Source organism: Pristis pectinata, chromosome 6 (genome assembly GCF_009764475.1).
Source record: "Pristis pectinata isolate sPriPec2 chromosome 6, sPriPec2.1.pri, whole genome shotgun sequence".
Taxonomy (NCBI): Eukaryota; Metazoa; Chordata; class Chondrichthyes; order Rhinopristiformes; family Pristidae; genus Pristis; species Pristis pectinata.
Window position 1 is genome coordinate 74,237,707 of NC_067410.1, and position 19,427 is coordinate 74,257,133.

General features: G+C 38.2%; 1 protein-coding gene across 1 annotated transcript in view; it reads right to left on the reverse strand.

The window, feature by feature from the left end:
- Positions 1–19,427, reverse strand: part of pax3b (paired box 3b) — an 84,925-nt gene that overhangs the window by 33,978 nt on the left and 31,520 nt on the right. The window contains exons 5-6 of the mRNA XM_052017490.1: positions 9,977–10,176; positions 2,734–2,899 (exon numbers count right to left, since the gene is read on the reverse strand). Coding sequence (XP_051873450.1) covers positions 2,734–2,899; positions 9,977–10,176 — 366 coding nt within the window. The remainder of the gene's footprint in view (positions 1–2,733; positions 2,900–9,976; positions 10,177–19,427) is intronic.

Here is a 19,427-nt window from a genome sequence, read left to right on the forward strand (position 1 = left end):
TTGTTTCTTAACTGGATGTCTCATGTAAGTCTTTGGTGATAACACAAAATGAGCAACTTCAGCAAAATGAAAATTGCTGCAGTGAAAAAAAAATGTCTGCTGATTTACCATCACTCACTGTGCTCTATCCCATAAACAATTTCACTCCCCACTGTCACCGCTCCTCATCCTACTTACTTAAGATGGACAGGCAGAGCAAACGTTACACTGGTACTGAAGAGAGGTGAAATTAAGTAAGCACATTGACAGGGAATAATTTCACCTGTGAGCCAGGCTTAGTGAAACTGTTAAAATTCTTTAAGAAGCATGTTTATGATTTTGGTGCACAGAGTTCAGAGGAAATTTTCCATCACTGGAGCAATGTAAAGGGCATATTTTACTCTCTCTAACATCACTTAAACTAGAAGTAATTGAAAGTGACACTGGGTTTCATAATGGTAAGTGTTCCATATTCTGGTGCCAACTCATTCACGGAAGACTGCTTGCATGTACACACTAAAGTTGCTTGATAGCTATTTATCATAACTAAAGGTTCTTTCAATGCCATGAAACATCTGGAAGAAATGATTGCAGCAGAAACATCAAACTGCTTTTAAGAATCATGCAGAGAAGCCTTGTAGGCACAGAGATCAAGACAAATGGAAAACTTTGTATTACAGGGGGATCAAAAACAAATTAAGAACAATGGTTCAGGCCCTTTTTAGTTATCTCACAATTAAAAGAAAACACTGGGTATTCCTTTTTTCAATAATCTTGCAGAACAACCACATTACCACAGGAGTTAAGGATGCACAATGTATAAAACTTTGCATTAGGTTGGGAGGGATATTCGGGTTGGGTGGTAATGCCAAAAGGAGTTGTAGTTCCAACCACTTATTATACATCCCTTTTGATATTCAGTTCTATTTAAATCAGTTGCATGGAGTGACTTAGCTATTGCAGGGAAATGTGTGCATTATCCATATAGATCAGATGAAAAGATAAGCAGAGCATTTGCAGATGGAATTTAATACTGACAAGTGTGAGGTGATGCACTTTGTGAAAGCAAATAGAGGTAGTATGTATATAGTAAATAGTAGTGTGTTAAGGAATGCTGATGAACAGTTTTCCCCGAAAGTGGCAACACATGTGGGTGATGAAGACAGCATATGGCATTCTTGCCTTCAAAGGTCAGGGTTTAGAATATACTGTAAAAGTTGGGACATTATGTTGCAACTTTACAAAATACTGGTTAAACCGCACTCGGAGTATTGTGAGCAGTTCTGATTATCACACCATAGGAGGATGTAGTTGTGGTGCAGTGAGTGTAGAGGAGATTCACCAGGCTGTTGCCTGAATTGGAGGACTTTAGTTATGGGGAGAGATTGGATAGAGTTAGATTGTTTTCCCTGGAGCAAAGGAGGCTGAGGGGTGACCTGATAGATAAGAACACAAGAAGATAAAGAAAAGGAGCAGGAGTAGGCCATCTGGCCCATCGAGCCTGCTCTGCCATTCAATAATCTGGCCATGGACTCAGATCCACCTATATATATATAAAATTGTATGAGATATTGATAGGTTAGGTGGTCAGGATCTTTTTCCCATGGTAGCAGTATCAAAAACAAGAGGGCGTAGGTTTAGGGTGAGAGAAAGAAGAATTAAAGGGGATTTGAGGGTAAAGTTTTTTTTACACATATATTGCCAGAGGAGGTGGTGGAGTCAGATACAATCACTACATTGAAGAGACATGTCAACAGGTACTTAAATAGGAAGTGTATGGAGGTTCATGGACCCAGTGTGGGCAAATGGGATTAGTGTAGATGAGCAAGAATGCCAGTGTAGATGTGTTGGGACAAAGGGCCATTTCTGTGCTGTATAACTCTATGAATCTATGACTCTATAACTGTGGCTAACTCTGGGATTTCAATACCGGAGTCCCAAAGTTGTATGCAGTGACATGTAGCTATTCTTTCTTGACACTGCATAAGCAAATGTACAGATGTGTTAATTCACCCAAGTGTGGAACCTGCATGATCATCCTGAGCCAGTGCAGACCATTGATTTCTACAGGGGGGGGATGGCTGCAGAGGAATGAGTATTCACTAAATTAAGATTTTTTTTAAGTTGTTGGAGTACATTTAAATGTTTTAAGCATTTTATGATTTATTAAATTAAAAGTCAGGAACATTTGACAGCCAGCTGGGCCAGAATGAGTCAGCAGTTTAAATGTTATTTTGCCCATTACATCACAGAAGAACCTGCCACCACACAGGGCCTTGCACATGGGGACTGAGCCAGCTCACAAAGGTATATTCCCACTGGAGGAACCACAAGAGGGAAGTCCTTACTTTTTTTAATGAGCAATGATGATTGGGCAACATGCCATTGATTGTATATTCTAGCCAGGGTCAGTTGGGAGCAAAACAGGCAGCTGATTAATAGACTGTCCCTTTTGGGCTACTACTTAAGGTGAATTTCTACCCTATTCTCTCTGTTCTCCCATGCGACAGTAATATAGAAAACATCTGAAGAAAGTATCACCTAAAATGGCAAATCGTTCACGTCCTTCCTTGATAATTTTGTTTTTATTTATAGTACTTCAGCATAATAATTCCAAGCAACATTTCTTTATTTGAAAGCTTTTTGGTTTACTCTGAGATCTAATAGTTCTCAGATCATATCTTCTAATGATATTCTTTGTCAGAATGCCGGCATTAAAAATTTTCTTTGCTTAAACATAAGGATTTGCTTTACCCTGTGGTATCGACGTGGGTGGATAACTGGCATCAGACAGCTGGTACGGAGACAGTGCTGGCATTGCTGTGGGCGGGAATCCTCCCGGAATCAAGTGATTAAATGCCAGTAGTTGATTGGCTCCTGCTTGTTTCCTCCAACGAGCTCGGCGGTTGCTGAACCAAACCTAATAAATTAAACAGGATCACTTCCAGGACAATTTTAATTGAATTGAATTACTTTTGCTACAATTATTATCATAATTAAACAATGAATAATAAAATCAAACTAAACAAGAATGAACAGCGTTATGCACAATTCATGTACAAAAATAATAATCTAAAAGATCCAATCATTGTGAAGCAAAACATTACAATAAGCCAATTACATTTGGAATTATGTTTACTTAAAGCAATTGAAAACTGACAAATGCTTTACTGACAAATCAAGCAAATCCCTTTATAAATTTATATACGAATTTTAATAATGCATCATTTAAAGTTTCATTTTATTGTGAGATTTTTTTACTGCTATCCTGGCAACAATCAGACAATTCAAACAAAGCTGTTTTTTTTAAATACATCAGCTTTCCAGAGGCATGCCTTTAGCATCAATCAAGCAATTTCTGCAAAGTGTGGTTTCCTCTAACTCTCTACCCAAACTTTATAATTCTCAATCTGAGCTGCCATTAAAATGAATTAGCCTTTTTATCAAATATAACAAGTTTGAACAAAGCTCCAAACTCACGAGAATTCTGGAATGTCAGATGTGAGAAAATCTTCAGTAATCAGACACTGAAGCAGTTCCAGTTTATGTGTAGGTGCTAATCCAAACATTGAACACATTCTGAATCAATGCAAATCTACTCTTTTTTTGAGCAATGTGTTTTCTAAAATATCATAAAGTTTTGATTTATTTCTGGATATAAGATAATTGTGCAGAATTAAACCTGTTGAAGTTCCTCAGCAGTTAACTGTCACTGGTGTTTTATTGATGTACAGATGTTGTGTGTGGGTTTAAAAGGAGTAAAGAACAGTAGTATAACTGTCGTTTAAAAATGTTAAAATTTATTGCAAGAAATAACTCAATAAAAGTTAGCAGATTCAGTGTTCCTACTGTCTGAGAAATGTTAAATTCCCAACACTGAACTGTCGTGAAGAAGTCAATGATTGACTTAAATCTGTCATTCATGCTGGGTTTAGTAAAAGATCCATATGTTAGTTGTTCTGGGGAATTTAGCAGGGAAGTAGATCACAGCAAGCCACATAAGAGATGATAGGCCTCATGAGACCAGATGAAGCTGTGAGGAATGCAGAGAAGTCATAGGGTTAAAGCTACACTGTGCCAGCTGCTGCATTAATGTGGCTTCTGCGTGCACTGAGGGGCAAGTACTTAGAAAGTATTAGTTCTTGTACTTCACTTAGGATCATTCCTTGAGTTCTGGAAGTGATATGCATCCATAGAAAGTACAGATATTGAAGGTGAATGACAAATAAATATATAGCTGCTTTGCTATTTTCCAGCAATCTTCCGTGATGTTGGATGTGACCCCAGCACAGGATATTGCAGAATATGGTATTGCATTGTAGAGAGGTAACTAGTCTTGTAAAATTATTTCCATCAGCTTTCTTCCCCTTCCTCTTCATTTAAAGGAGTTTAAACATGATGTTGTGATGACACTGCTGTCTGCATTCCTCTAATAATTCAGCAAAGAAGCTAATTTTTTATGTGGGCACACTGTCCATAAGAGTATTGGGACTGGAGTAGACTAATCAGCATGGGAGCATCACACCTGCATCCTGTAGTGTTCTTATGTGGAATTCATTTTAACCTGACATACCCTTTTCACCAGGTTAGATAGTCAGAATCTTTTTCCCGGGGTAGAAATGTCAAGTATTAGGGGGCATGCATTTAAGGTGAGAGCAGAAAAGATTAAAGGAGATGAGCAGGGCAAGTTTTTTTACACAGAGAGTGGTGGGTTCCTGGAATGGGTTGCTTGGGTTTGTGATGGAAGCAGATATGATAGTGGCGTTTAAGATGCTTTTAGATGGACACATGAATATACAGGGAATGGAGGGATATGGATCATGTGCAGGCAGAAGAGATTTAGTTTAATTTGGCATCGTGTTCGGCACAGACATCGTGGGCTGAAGGGCCTGTTCCTGTGCTCTACTGTTCTAAATTCTATGTTCTATTTGTTTGTACACATTTGATAGCTGATATTGTGCTCAAAGACTGGAAGCCTGGCTAACTTCTCCCCTTTCAAAGCTATATCAGGCGGTGTATAATACAGTAAGTTATCAGAGTGTTATAAGATGTTGTCCTATGGAAGAACAAGCCATTTATTATTATCAGCATATTATTGCCATTGTCATTAAATTGACCAACTGCTTGAGCAACATTTAATTTCAGGTGAAAATTTTTCTAGCTAAATATTAGGAAGATTAAAAAAAGTTGAATTTCATTTTGCAGTACTAATGATAGCAAAATTACCAGTGTTCACCATATTTACTAGTCTAGGCAGCAATTTAAGGAATTTTCTGCATTAGTATTATAATATGGAAATCTTAAGCTTGCTGTGAGTTATTCAGACCTAGCCTATAGACTGCACTTCTCCACTGACATAAAACTACATTGCAAGGATTATCACATAATTAGGATATAATCCCACAATAAACAAACCTTGAATCTTACTTTCATTTGCATTTGGTGTAAATGGATTTTATTTTACTAACCCATAAAGACTGTTTTCCAAATCATTTGATTCTAAAACATATGTTACATATGTGCAGTGCAACCTCCTGTGATGAATATAAGTGATTTAAAAATAGGTTATTTATTTCATTTCTGCATCTTTTAAGCACAGGTATATTTCCTATCTTTATTTAGTATTCTTTACAGTGCTCAAAATCTTAACTTAAAATTATGAATTCTACTGTACTAACTTTACTGTACTGTACTGTTCTTTTCTGTATTTGGCTGAGCAAACAGCATGATGGTCTCACAGTCACTGAGCAACAAGGATCACATTGAATTGATGTCTGACACAAACAAGTATTGGTAAAGGGCAAATTCTTGCCACAGAAATCACCAGATCACTGTAGAGAGTTCCTTCAGGATCAATGGAAAGCATTATTGCTTCCCCACCAACTGCAAATTCTGTGCCATGGTAGTTCAACATTTGCCACAGACTTCTCTACACATTGATTCTAGACCTCTCCTGAGCAACACATTCATAACTGAACCATACATTCATAAATTTAGTGTCCTATTTGTCCATACATCATTGACTGCCTACTTTCCCCTCCTTGATAATACCCAATTCCAGCCCTTCCTCAGTTCATCGAGCTGTAGAGCATAAAAACAGGCCCTTCAGCTCACTGCATCAATACCAGCCATCATGCCTATCTATAAATAGAGTCATAGAGCTGTACAGCATAGAAACAGGCCCTTCAACCCACTGTGTCCAGCCATTGCTGAAGCCACCATGTATTCTTTGTTACCTTCAGACTTGACCATTGCATGCAGTCCTGGTCAGCCTCTCTCATTCTGCCCTCCATGAACTTTAGGTCATCCAAAATTCTTCTGCCTACATACCAACTTCCATTCTCATTCATCAATCACCCCAATTTAGCAATAATATGACTGTAAAGTTCTTGCCCTTCATTTCATATTCTTCTATGGCCTTAACTTTCCCTATCTCTTCCAGTCCGACAGTCTTCTGAGAAACTTACATTCAACCATTTCTGGCCTTTTTGGTTTCCCTGAACTTCATCACTCCACCACGCTCAAATATCTCTTCATCTGCCAAGGCCCATTGTTTTAGAACTCCCAATAGTTGCCTCTGCCTCCCTACCTCTCATTCCTCTTTGAACAATTTTACCTCACCCACTTTAACTGCAGGTTATGTGTCTCGGTGTTAAGCTTTAATGGATAATACTCCCATGTTACCTGAAGGAGATTATACAGATTGTGGATCTTTATTCTTGAGATTGGTGAGAGAAAGTGAAGGCTATTTCGATATGTAGAATGCATCAGGCAGCCCTTGAGTGGAGAAATTGAGACACCAGCCCAGTGGAGCCCTTGAGTTGTTTTAAACATTTTTATGGTTGGGCAACAGTTAAATTTGGTAGAAAAATTCTCCATGCATTCCAATGCTAAGAAATACATTGAGGAATAGGGATGTATTGTATGTATGGGTTTGTGTGTGGGGGTGGGGCGCGGGGAATGCAAGGAATAATGGAAGTTAAACAGCTGAGTGAATGAGCTTTTCTGCACTTGGGAAATGGTATTATCTGGTCTTGACTTTCTCAGTAACTGTAACACTATATTTTGCATTTTGTTATTGCTTTTAAGACCATAAGACATAGGAGCAGAATTAGGCCATTTGGCCCATTGAGTCTGCTCCGCCATTCGCTCATGGCTGATTTATTTTTCCCTCTCAACCCCATTCTCCAGCCTTCTCCCCATAACCTTTGACGCCCTTACTAACCAAGAACCTATCAACCTCCGCTTTAAATATACCCAATGACTTGGCCTCCACAGTCATCTGTGGCAATGAATTACACAGATTTGCCACGCTCTGGCTAAAGAAATTCCTCTTCATCTCTGTTCTAAAGGGACGTCCTTCTATTCTGAGGTTGTGCCCTCTGGTCCCAGACTCTCCCACTACTGGAAACATCACCTCCACATTCATTCTATCCAGGCCTTTCAATATTCAGTAACTTTCAATGAGACCTCCCCTCATCCTTCTAAACTCCAGTGAGTACAGGCCCAGAGCCATCAAGCGTTCCTCATACATTAACCCTTTAATTCCTGGGATCATTCTTGTAAACCTCCTCTGGACCCTCTCCAACGTCAGCACATCCTTCCTTAGATATGGGGCCCAAAACTGCTCCAAATGTGTCTGACCAATGCCCTATAAAGCTCCAGCATTGCATCCTTGCTTTTATATTCTAGACCTCTCAAAATGAATGCTAACATTGCATTTGCCTTCCTTACTACCGACTCAACCTGCAAGTTAACCTTTAGGGAATCCTGCACTAGGATTCCCAAGTCTGTTTGCACCTCCAATTTCTGGATTTGCTCCCCATTTAGAAAATAGTCTATGCCTTTAGCCCTTCAAAGTGCATGACCATACACTTCCCTACGCTGTATACCATCTGCCACTTCTTTGCCCATTCTCCCAACCTGTCCAAGTCCTTCTGCAGACTCCCTGCTTCCTCAACACTACCTGCCCCTTCACCTATCTTTGTATCATCATTCCCTTGTACTACCTTGATGTACTTATGTTCTGAAATGATCTGTGTGGATGGCATGCAAAACTAACCTTTTCACTGTATCTCGGTACATGTAACAACAATAAGCCAATTCCAAAATGATCCCAAAAGAGCTCACTATTGGCTCACAGCTCTCCAACAATCCCTTTTCGGGAAACTAGTTTGGCTATGTACTGCTAACATTGCTTTGAAAGAAATTGCATCATGCAAGTCCCACATGGTGAACCTTGAAAATCGCAGTAATTTACGTTGGATTTTGGTCTCAAGAAGCAGGGCAGTAAAAAGATGAAAATCACTCCCTTCTGGAGAACAACAATGAAGTCACTCCAAGGGCTAAATTCTTGTAGCAAATAGGAAAAGTATACCTATTTGTTGTTTATTTTTCCTATTCGCTGCAAGTTGTGACTACAAATAGAAAAAGTTAACAGAAGATTTAAATGGAGTTAAAGGTTGCAAACCAAAATAATAATGTAGGTATTGCTCTCTTGTTCCTTCAAAATACTCCCAAACCCTTAAAGACACAATACCATGTGGAGAGTTCCAGAACAAATCTGGAAAAAGAACGTCTTCCTTCATTGGGATGACCAACATTCATTCATCCCACAGCTTCACACGGAGAAAAATAAAACAAGAGGTTAAAGGTGCCCACCCACCCTCATTTGCAGGCTAACACTGTGCCACTGCATAACGCAATTTGACAAGTTATCCTAGGTTTGGGAAACCCTTAAAATCTTGGAGGAGCATAGCAGAAAAAGAATCCAAAGACAATCATCTCTATTCACACTTCTGCTTCCCAAAGTACCAACTTACTTCTACTACTGATTTAGTGTAAAAATCAAAAAAGCAGCAGATGCTGGAAATCTGAAACAAAAGATGGAGAATGCTGGAGCTCAGTTCTGACGAAGGGTTACAGACTCGAAACGTTGACTGTTTTTCTTTCCACAAATGCTGCCTGATGCTGAGTTTTTCCAGAATGTTCTGGTTTTGTTCCAATTTAGTGTGCTGCTTTTGGTGCTCATTTCAACTTCGGTGAGGCCAAAAGCAGGTTGGGTGACATCTCTGCACAACACCTTCATTTGGTCTTCAAGGGTGACCCTCAGCTTTCAATTGCCTGTCACTTTAATCCTCCAGGCTGTTTTCTCTCTCTCTTTAAACAGTGGTTGGCCTCCTACCACTGTTCCAAGGAAGCTCATTATAAGCTTGAGGAATAACAACTCAGCTTCCGATTTGGCACAGTACAACTTTCAGGACTCAACATTAAATTCAACAAGTAATCAGCTATTCCAATATTCAAGTATTTTGTTTCTTTACACTTCCAATATTTCAGATTTTTTTCTTCTTCTATTTGCATACCCTCCAGATATACCATCTGCATCATTTTACAACCAACACCATCTCCACTTGTGTCATTGAACCCTATTGCAGATTTTCCCCTTGATTCTCTTTGACTCTAACCTCCAACCCCTTCTGCACACTTCTTTCTCATCAACTTTAAAATATGTTCAAATTCTAATTTTCCCCGGTTCTGATGAAAGATCATCGACCTGAAATATTAATTTTGTTTCTCTCCACAGTTGTTCTCTGGTCCAAAATAAAAACAGAAAATGCCAGTAATAGTCAGCAGCACATATAGTATCAGCAGAAAGAGAAAATGAGATAATGCTTCTGACAAAGGGCCATCAACCTGAAACATTAACTCTGTTTCTCTGTCCACAGATGATGCCTGACCTGTTAGGTATTTCTGGCATCTTCTCTTTTCATTTGAGAGTTCCAGCATCTGCAACTTTTATTTTGCTTTTGGATGTAATTATCCAAACTGACTAAACTAAATTTACCACTCAAGGTGCAACTTACTGATCTAGTTAACAACCAAAATAATTCAGAATAACATATATTTTTGAAATGTTTCCAATAATTACAGAGTTTGATTTATTAACAACAAAACACATACAAATTCAATATCAATTAATAAGTCATGCTGTTACCTGGACTCGTGCCTCTGTAAGCTTTGCTCTCTGTGCAAGTTCCTCACGAGTGTAGATATCTGGGTAGTGAGTTCTCTCAAATGCTCTCTCCAATTCCTCCAGCTGTTCTGCTGTAAAGGTTGTGCGACTTCGCCGCTGTTTCCTTTTTAAAGGCAGGTCTGGTTCCGAGTCAATATCTGATGCCTCGTCTGAATTATTTGCTACAAGAAGAGGTTTCAGTTAATGATTTGCATTGCAGGAATGTGCAACTGCATCTTCACAGTAGTAAACATAGTAGCAACCTTGTGAAGCCAGCTTTGCTTGTATGCATACAGCCCTCACAAATGAATTCATATGAAGACACGAGAGATTCTGCAGATGCTGGAATCTGGAGCAACACACACAAAATGCTGGAGGAACTCAGCAGGTCAGGCAACATCTACGGAGGGAAATGAACAGTCGATGTTTCAGATCGAGACCCTTGAAGGTCTCGAGTCCTGATGAAGGGACTCAACCTGAAACGTTGACTGTTTATTTCCCTCCATAGAGGATGCCTGACCTGCTGAGTTCCTCCAGCATTTTGTGGGAATTTGAGTGAAGTGCGGTTAAAAAGTCGGTCGTGTTTATATCATGCCTTTTATCGACCTTGGAACACCCCAAAGGGCATTCCAAACTTATTTAAATTGGAGCCACTCTCATAATGTTCATAACCAGGAGTTAAAATTGTGCACAGCAAAATCCCATGTAGAAAAGTATAATCATAAACAGATGATCGGTTTTCAGTAATATTGATAAATGCATAAATACTGATCAAGACACACTTACTTTTCTCAAATTAGTGGCATGGAATTTTATCTCATTCACCTAAGCACAGAGACAGCCTAGGAAAATGTCTGTCTAAAAGACAACGTCTCTGACACTGCAACTACCCCTCACTACAGCAAACAACGCGCAGCCTAAATTATGTGATCAAGTATTTACAGTAAAACTAGATACTGCAATTTTTCAGTTTGATGGGAAAAGCCATTATTGAAGTTCTGCATGTTCTAGGAATATAGAAAAATACTGGTTCACACTTGACTGAAGCCTTGTCAACTAGAAAGCATATTTTATGTAAGGGTTAGAAGGTTGAGGTGTTAACAATTTTATGCAAACTAGCTAGAAAATTTACTTTCTGAAAAAAATTGGATTGCTTTGGTTCTCTGTAATCCATGCCCTGGTTTTAAAAAAATACCATCTCCATGTATGAAGATAAGCTTAGCATTCCAACCCTGGCATTACCTGCCATGAAGATAGTTTTATCAACAGAGATCAATTTCAGGACAGTGCAATTTGTGAATTTCGTCAATTGACCTTTGTCACTGAGTCTTAAACTGGGGCAATTTTAGTGAATAAGAACAAAAGAACAAGTCTTTCCGGAATTGATCGTCACTGTGAAAATTGAATATAACAGAATATACAGCACAGGAACAGGTAATTCAGCCCAGCCAGCCTATGTTCTCATTTATGTTCTACTCCTGTATCTTCCCATTCCTTTTGTTCTAATTCTGTCAAAGTAATGCCTTATGCCTATCCTTCATGCATATCTGGCATTTGCTTCAACCTTGAGTAGTAAATTCCATATTCACATGATGCTCTAAGTGAGGAAGCATCTGCTGAATTCCTTAAATTGATTTATCAGTGGCTATCTTTTCTGATAAGCTCACGTTTTGTGCTTCCTCAAAAACTGAGAAAATCTCTGTTTATTCCATCTAGACCTTACATAATTTTAAAACACTTTATAATTCAACCATCATCCTTCACTTTTCAAGAGAAGATAATAGTTCATCTTTTCCTGACAGACATAATCTCTCATAATCTTTTCCTGACAGACATCATCCTGAACTTTTCTTCTGTACCCTCTCTACTGCCTCTGTATACACTGTTTCATAGTGCATAATCTAATGAAGATTCAATGTTTGTTTTCTTTCTCTTTTGAAAGTAACCCCATTGTATGCTTTCTTTATGATATTAAGAAGAAGAATACCTCCAGTGCTACTTTTAATAATTTGTACTCCCTGTTCTTCTACTCCATTTAAATTCTTATTGGTGATCTTCTTATTTGCCTCACAAATATAAGTTCACACATTTATCTGCTGAAATTCAATTGCCAAATATATTCCCACACTAGTTTATTAATGTCTTCTCACAATTTGTGGAGTTCTCATAAATCACTACCTCACCCCTTCTATTTGCTATCATCTGCAAATTTAGAAATTGTGTTTTTTGCTGACAAATTCAAACCCATTAATATAACTTGTGAAACAGCAATGTTGGTTCCTTGTTAAATCACCAGTTTCTACCTTCTGTCAGTTTGAATAGCTACCTTTTACCACTACTCTTTATTTTCTGCCGAGCCTCATGATACTCGGAACTAGCTTTTTAATTGTTCATCACTTCCTTTTACCTCCTGCTTAAGGACTTCGTACAACAGTTCAGGTTTATGGACAGACAATGGAAAAAAGGCATCTTGCATTTTATTTAGATGTTCTTAGATGAAGGTAGATTTATTGAATGAATTTGGAATTATCTTCTACTTTCCACTGTCCAAATAGAACACCATTCTAAACAAGATTTTCGAAAGCCTTACCAACGGCTTTAACTGTGGCTCCAACATAACAGCTGTATTTTAAGTGAAACCGAAGGGAAGTTCCTTGATTTATATCTATCCCATTAATTCAATTTCATTTGTGCTGAGTGCACTCATAATTTCTAAATGTTTGTTAATCTACACTTATAACACGGGAGAAAACAACACACACTTTGGAGACAATTCAGCATAAGAACTGCTACATTAGAATCTACAAGCTTTTCAAGCTGTTTCTCTTCTGTAGCAGGAATCCCCCAGGTGAAGGAGCTTGGCTGGAAATATCATTTAACTCACTAACTTTAGCATATTTCTTGGCCTGTAAATAAACTTACTAACATTTTTGTATATCTGATGCTGCAATGTCTGACACTTTAGTTTTCAATGTAATCTGGGGCCTATGTGTGTGAAATCCATGTATAAGAAAATAAAGCATGTTAACGTCAGCAACTTTAAACTGACCACACCTACTAATTCTTTGTCCCTGAGATTCCATTATGTACCCCTTCTAATGCTTCACCTCATCCAACACAGGTCCAGTATCTCAAAAGGTAAGATGCCCCTATTCTTTATCTTGTATAAAAGGAGGCCATTTGGCCCATCTGGTTCTTGCTCATCCCTAGGCAAACAATCCCACTAATACAATTCCCCCTCTCCTTATTTCCTGGCAACGTGTTCTCTCTCACACATGCCCATCAATTCCCTTTTGATTGCTTTTTCCATTAACCTCCACTGAGTGTAATTAATTCACCAGCAAACCTTGGGATGTGGGATGAAACTGATGCACCCTTAGGAACCCTCTGTGGTCAAATAGAGAATCCACAAGCTCTACACAAGATGATGATTAGAACAGCATCGATGGAGCTGTTAGGCACGGAGACAGAGGCAAAAGCACTAATAGGCACAAAACTGTGGCCCCTGTGGGACTTGTGGGACTGAGTTGGCCGTCATGCTGGAAGGAAACACTACCATCTGCATCTCAGAAGCTGGTATCTGGACACCAAGATGTTGACCCCTGTATGCTATTTTTATAGTATAATAAGGAGGAAAGCTTGCTGCTTGGCATATCATATTGTTTTGAAAATACCATCATTCCACTGGGCACTGGATCTGTGCCCCCAATGATTAGTGGACAGGTTGTCATCATGGCACGTCTTTGATCTTGAAAGCTTTGAGAGATAGAAGCCCCTGTCCTGACAGATAGGATTTAAAAACCAAAGAGAAGATGACTGTCTAATATCCATCCTGTACAGCCACCAGAAGCAGTCTATGTTCTGGATGTAATAGGACAGAATTCCAGTTGTCAATTAGTGTACAATCTTGGACACTGGCCACATTGTTTACTGTAGGTGGGATTGTCCTTCTTTATCTCGTACCAATTAGTTCCAATGTCCACAACCTCAGAGCCATGGGGACATTTTTCATCAACCCCTGTCTGGAAAATGGTGCACTGTCACCCTATTCCTCCACCTTCTTTGTCCCACAAGTTTTAACATCTTCACTGATGCCATCAATTTTTTTCCCCATCCCTATGGCCAGAATAAAAGTTATTGAGTTGGTGCACAGATATGTAACCCAGCCATGGTTTATGGTTAGATTGGGGCAGAGGGGAATTGGGGTCAGACTTTGCACCTGGTTAGATCTTCTGTGTGGCCTTGTTCTCCATGTTATTCCGCTTAGTGTCATCAGCAAAGACTGGAGCAACTATTGTCTTCCCTATTGTCCTCTTCCTCATTATCATCATCACTTCCCTTTCTGTCAACCTTTTTATGTAGTTACACACAAGGATAGCACTAACTAAAAACAAAGTATCATAGAAGTTTGGAAAAAACAAGACAGATACAAGTGCAGAAGCTTCTTCCTGACCTGTTGAGGTGCGGTGATATTTCTGTAACATTTCCCTTTAATTTTCACCAATACTTTCATACCAATATCACCATCCCTGAATGCAGAATATTGTTAAAAAGAACTGGCTTTTAAATTATACCATTTAGAACCTCAAAGCATCACAAAGCACTTAACAGTGACCAAGATCCTTTTGAAGTATGGATGCTGTTGGTAATGTTGAGGAACAAGACAGCCATTTTCCATGCAAGATTCCAGAAATAGACAAACTTTAAATTATAATCTTGTTTTCTGATGGATATTGAGATTAAGTATTAGCGCACAACACTGCTCTCTCAGTATGATACAGATCAGCATAATTATGTGTCCTTTAAGGGATCAAACTCACAACATGGGATCATGAATGGCGCTAGATAAACGCAAGTCTGTTTTCTTTCAGTTTAGCATGCCATAACTGGACAAAGGTTGACACTATATTTTGTGCTACTTTACAATGACTTTCCTTGTGTGATTCCGTCAGATAATCCACTTGGAGATACACTATAAAAATGGCTTGGAATTGCATTATGGTAGCCTGAAATGCAACTCCCTGTGCCAAATATTATCCTGCTTACCTGCTACTATTCAGCCAGCCACTAAAACCTTTATTGTTTCCTGCCTTTTTTCAGACAGCTCTCTCCACAGCGCACCCACTCAGAATTACTCCACTTAACTGCAAAAGGAAATTCAAATAGACTGACCCTACACTGTATGGCGGGGATGGTTTTGGAGAGGATCAAAGGGTGAAGATTTTGCCACTAGTCACAACAGCCTTCAAGATCTGCAAATTTACTTAGGGAATGCAATTTTAATATGGAGCAAATGTTTTCTTCTCCAGCAGAAGATTTTAAATAACAATAATTCACTGTAATGGAACAAGTTGGATCAGTGAACTGTAAATAAGGGGGAAATTCATTGGATGAGGACAATGAAGCCAGCAGGAGGATTATCTGAGAATGTACAGTTTACATCAATATAGAGGGGAGTTTTACTGTGAATAATAACTTTACTGAAAGGGAGATTCACCATAACTCTACACTTCATTCATAGTTTCTCTCTTGGCTTAAATATACACTTATAATAAATTTCTGCTGCATAAGATATTCATTTACAGTGAAGGCCCTTCATCAACCACCCCTAACTTACAAGTGTCTGCTTTCAGCAAGTTTTCTGGCACAGATAGTTTATACAGTAGAAGGATTTGTTGTAAATGAACAAGTTGCACAGGGAATTTACTGTAAGTTGACAATTCCTGCAGGGGATTCACTGTAAATAGACACTCAGTACAAAGTGAATACATTGTGAATGGACACATTATAAAGCACGGAGATTCACTAATTCAATATGTTATACACGGGATACACTATGAAAGACCGTTTTATTTTAGGGAGATTCACAGTAAATGGATACTTTTTACAAGGAAACATCCAGTAAATATGAGTTATGCAGGGAGATCACCATAAGCATACCATTTACACACAGAGATATACCGTAAATGGACCACTTATATAGGGAGAAGATTCCTTTTAATAGGATGCTTCATGGAGCAGAGGTTTACTGCAAATGAACAGTCACTACAAAGCAAACTCACTACTAAGTAGACATTCAATACATCAGGGTGGTTCACTGACTCTACAAAGTGTCTGTAGGGGATTCATGGTCAGTGATCACTCTAAATTCAAAGTAAACTGACGCTTTACACAGAGATTTGCTGTAAACAGACACTTTTATGCAGGAAAGGTCATTGTATAGAGATACTTAATACAGCAGGGATTCTCCCTATAAATGAGCACTTATGTAAATTACCATTTATTGGAAGGAGATTCAATCTGAATCACAATTAATACAGGGTGATTCAGTATAATTAGGTGCTGCAGGTTAATTAACTGTAGATGGCCACTTTTCTGAATGTGAGCACCTGAAAATCTTTTCTTTTTGACCTTAAATTATTCAATTCTGCACATCACTCAAATTAATCTATGTTCAAATTTTCCATTTATATCATCCACATTAATAATTTTTATTTCAGTTATTTCACTTTAATATGTGTATATTGTGCAATTCCCTATAATTGAATTTCTTCTTTGCACCTAAAAAATCAAACTAATTTTTGAGTGTATCAAAATTCAGAATCTGGATTTTTAAAATGGACATAATTCACTCAGTAACTGTTTTCAATAGCAGAATTACTTGGATAACCAAGAAATACGTGGATAACACCAGATTTTCTAAAAATAGGAGACACAAAGGCCATCTTCAGCTTTTACCATTAAAGACCCACAGCTAAACATTTTAAACATTTGGATCTTTGCTTGCTCTACCAGTTGTATCAATGGATTCAGACAGCCAGGCAGATGACAATTTACTGATGAGATAAAGAGGTTCAGTTCAATCACAATGAACACTTGGTTTAATTTGAATTATTGAATTCAAATCTGAAGAGCATTTTTCAGTCATCAGGTTATGGCTCTGCCCTTACATTAACTGTACATTTCACAATGAGGGAAATCCCTTTTGGGGCACACACTCAAGTACAGCCCATACATCTTGGTCCTTGGTGTTCAACATCGATTCTGGCTTCTTGACAATATAAATTATTAGCAATGTGATTAAAACATTTTAATCACAGGGCATGCAAGTACATTGTTTCCTCTAATAAATTGTCTCAAGGACCATGGAGACTCATTAACAACCAATATGCTTTGAGGCAAGTCTCAATATAGACAAGACCCAAAAATCCAGTCCTTGATTCTGTTTCAAGTTGTTTAATCTGTTTAACACTTACATAATTGCTGAGCACAATTAATTTCCTTTTTGTGGAAATGAATGGGGGTTATTTACATTACATATGTATGCAAGCATCTCTTATATTCATTTGAATCATACCAAGGAGAATAAACAAAATAGGAAAACACAATTATCTATTAGAGTATTGAGAAAAACATGTTCATTTTTGACTGAGCACCAGCTGACCAATTTAGTTAATTTTTTAACTTCTTCCTACATTAGCAAACCCAAAGCAGTTCAGAAATGGAATTACAAGTCATTTTAAATATATTCCACTGACTGCAAGTTTCTAAACTATGATTGCACAGAACAGCAAAGTAAGAGGCCATTGGACCCATCATGCATGTGCCTGCCTTTAAATGGACTATTCAATTAATACCACTGTCTAGAGAAACAAAGGACTGCAGATGCTGGAATCAGCAACAAGGTGCTGGAGGAACTCAACAGGTCAGGCAGCATCTATGGAGAAAAACAGAGGGTCAATGTTTCGGATCAGGACACTTGAAGAAGGGTCCTGATCCAAAATGTTGACCCTATGTTTTTCTCCTCGGATGCTGCCTGACCTGCTGAGTTTTTCCAGCATCTTGTTTTTTAATATTTGTCTGATATTTTGAACATCCCACCACAACTTTTTACATTTTCAATATTTATCCAAATAGCTATGAATGAATCTGCTTCCTTTCAGGCTGTAGGCTTCCTAATGTCACCACCTGGGGTTTCTTTTCAAGTCAAACCTGTGTCTTTTAGTTACTGCCGCTTTTGTTACGGGAAACTGTTGATCCTTGTTTACCCTATCAAAACCACTCATTATTTTGAGTATTATTTTGAAAGTGTCGAAAGCTCTCTTAACAATTTTAGCACCAAGGAAAACAACCCCAATCTCTCCAGTGCCTCCAAATAACTAAAGTCTCTCATTCCTGGTACTATTCCATTAAAAGAAAAAGGAAAATGCTGGAAGTAATCTGAAACTGCAACATTAACTCTGTTTCTTTTGCCACCGATGCTAGCTGACTTGTTGAGTGTTTTCAGCATTTTGTTTTACTTCAGATTTCCAGCATCTGCAGTGTTTTGCTTTCATATTTCCATTCCATTAACTCTTAAGAATCATAGAGAGATACATGAAACAGGCCTTGGGCCCACTGAACCCACACAATCATCAACCAGCCATTTACACCAATCCTACGTTAATCCCGTTTTTATTCTACCCACATTCTCATCATCTCACTCCAGATTCTACACTCAACTGCACGCTGGGTGCACTTTACACATTACAATTAACCTACCAACCTCCACATCTTTGGGATGTGGGAGGAAACTCACAGGCTAACAGGGAGAACATGCAAACTCCACACAGACATCACCCGAGGTCAGGTTTGAATCCAGATCTCTACTGATGAGAGACAGTGACTCTACTAACTGCACCACTGAGCCACCCTCACTCTTCTTCAACCTTTCCATTGTCTTGACATCCTTCCTAAGGTATGGTGCCCAAAATTAAACTCACATGGAGATCGTCAAGTACCCATCTACACTAATCTCATTTACCTGCACTTGGTCATAACCTTCTGTGCTTTGGCAAATCAAGTGCTCATCTAGATGTTTCGTAAACATGTGAGAGTACTTTCCTCCACCATCCACTCAGGCAATTGTTACTTGTTCTCACAGTGATTTTTGTTTTTGGTTCTGGAGTTTATAAAGTGTTTTGGTGTTGCATTACACTAGGAGGTTCCTTCTTATCATTGGTAAATTCCTATCTGTGATTTGAGAAGCAATTTATCTGTTGTGTAATAAAAATGCACAATTTTAAGAAATGAATAAAATTCTATTTTATTTAGGTAATATTCACTGGAATTCGACAATAATTACAAAAGCTCTTTTTACTACCCTGTGCTCTTTATTGGATTTTGCTGATTGTATAATTTGGCAAATTACTTGAGAAAATGTTCATTTATTAAATTGACACCTCTGGTTATAATAACTGGAAATAAAGATTACATTTATGAATGTTAACAGTTTCTTCACATTCTCAAATTCAGTTCCTCTAAATCAGCTCTGCTGATGATATAAAAAAAATCATAACAGTTAATGAAAATTCAAATATAAATATGCTACATTCAACAATTGGGTAATGAAAATCCATAACATGGTATATACTCCTTATTAACAAAGTCTTCA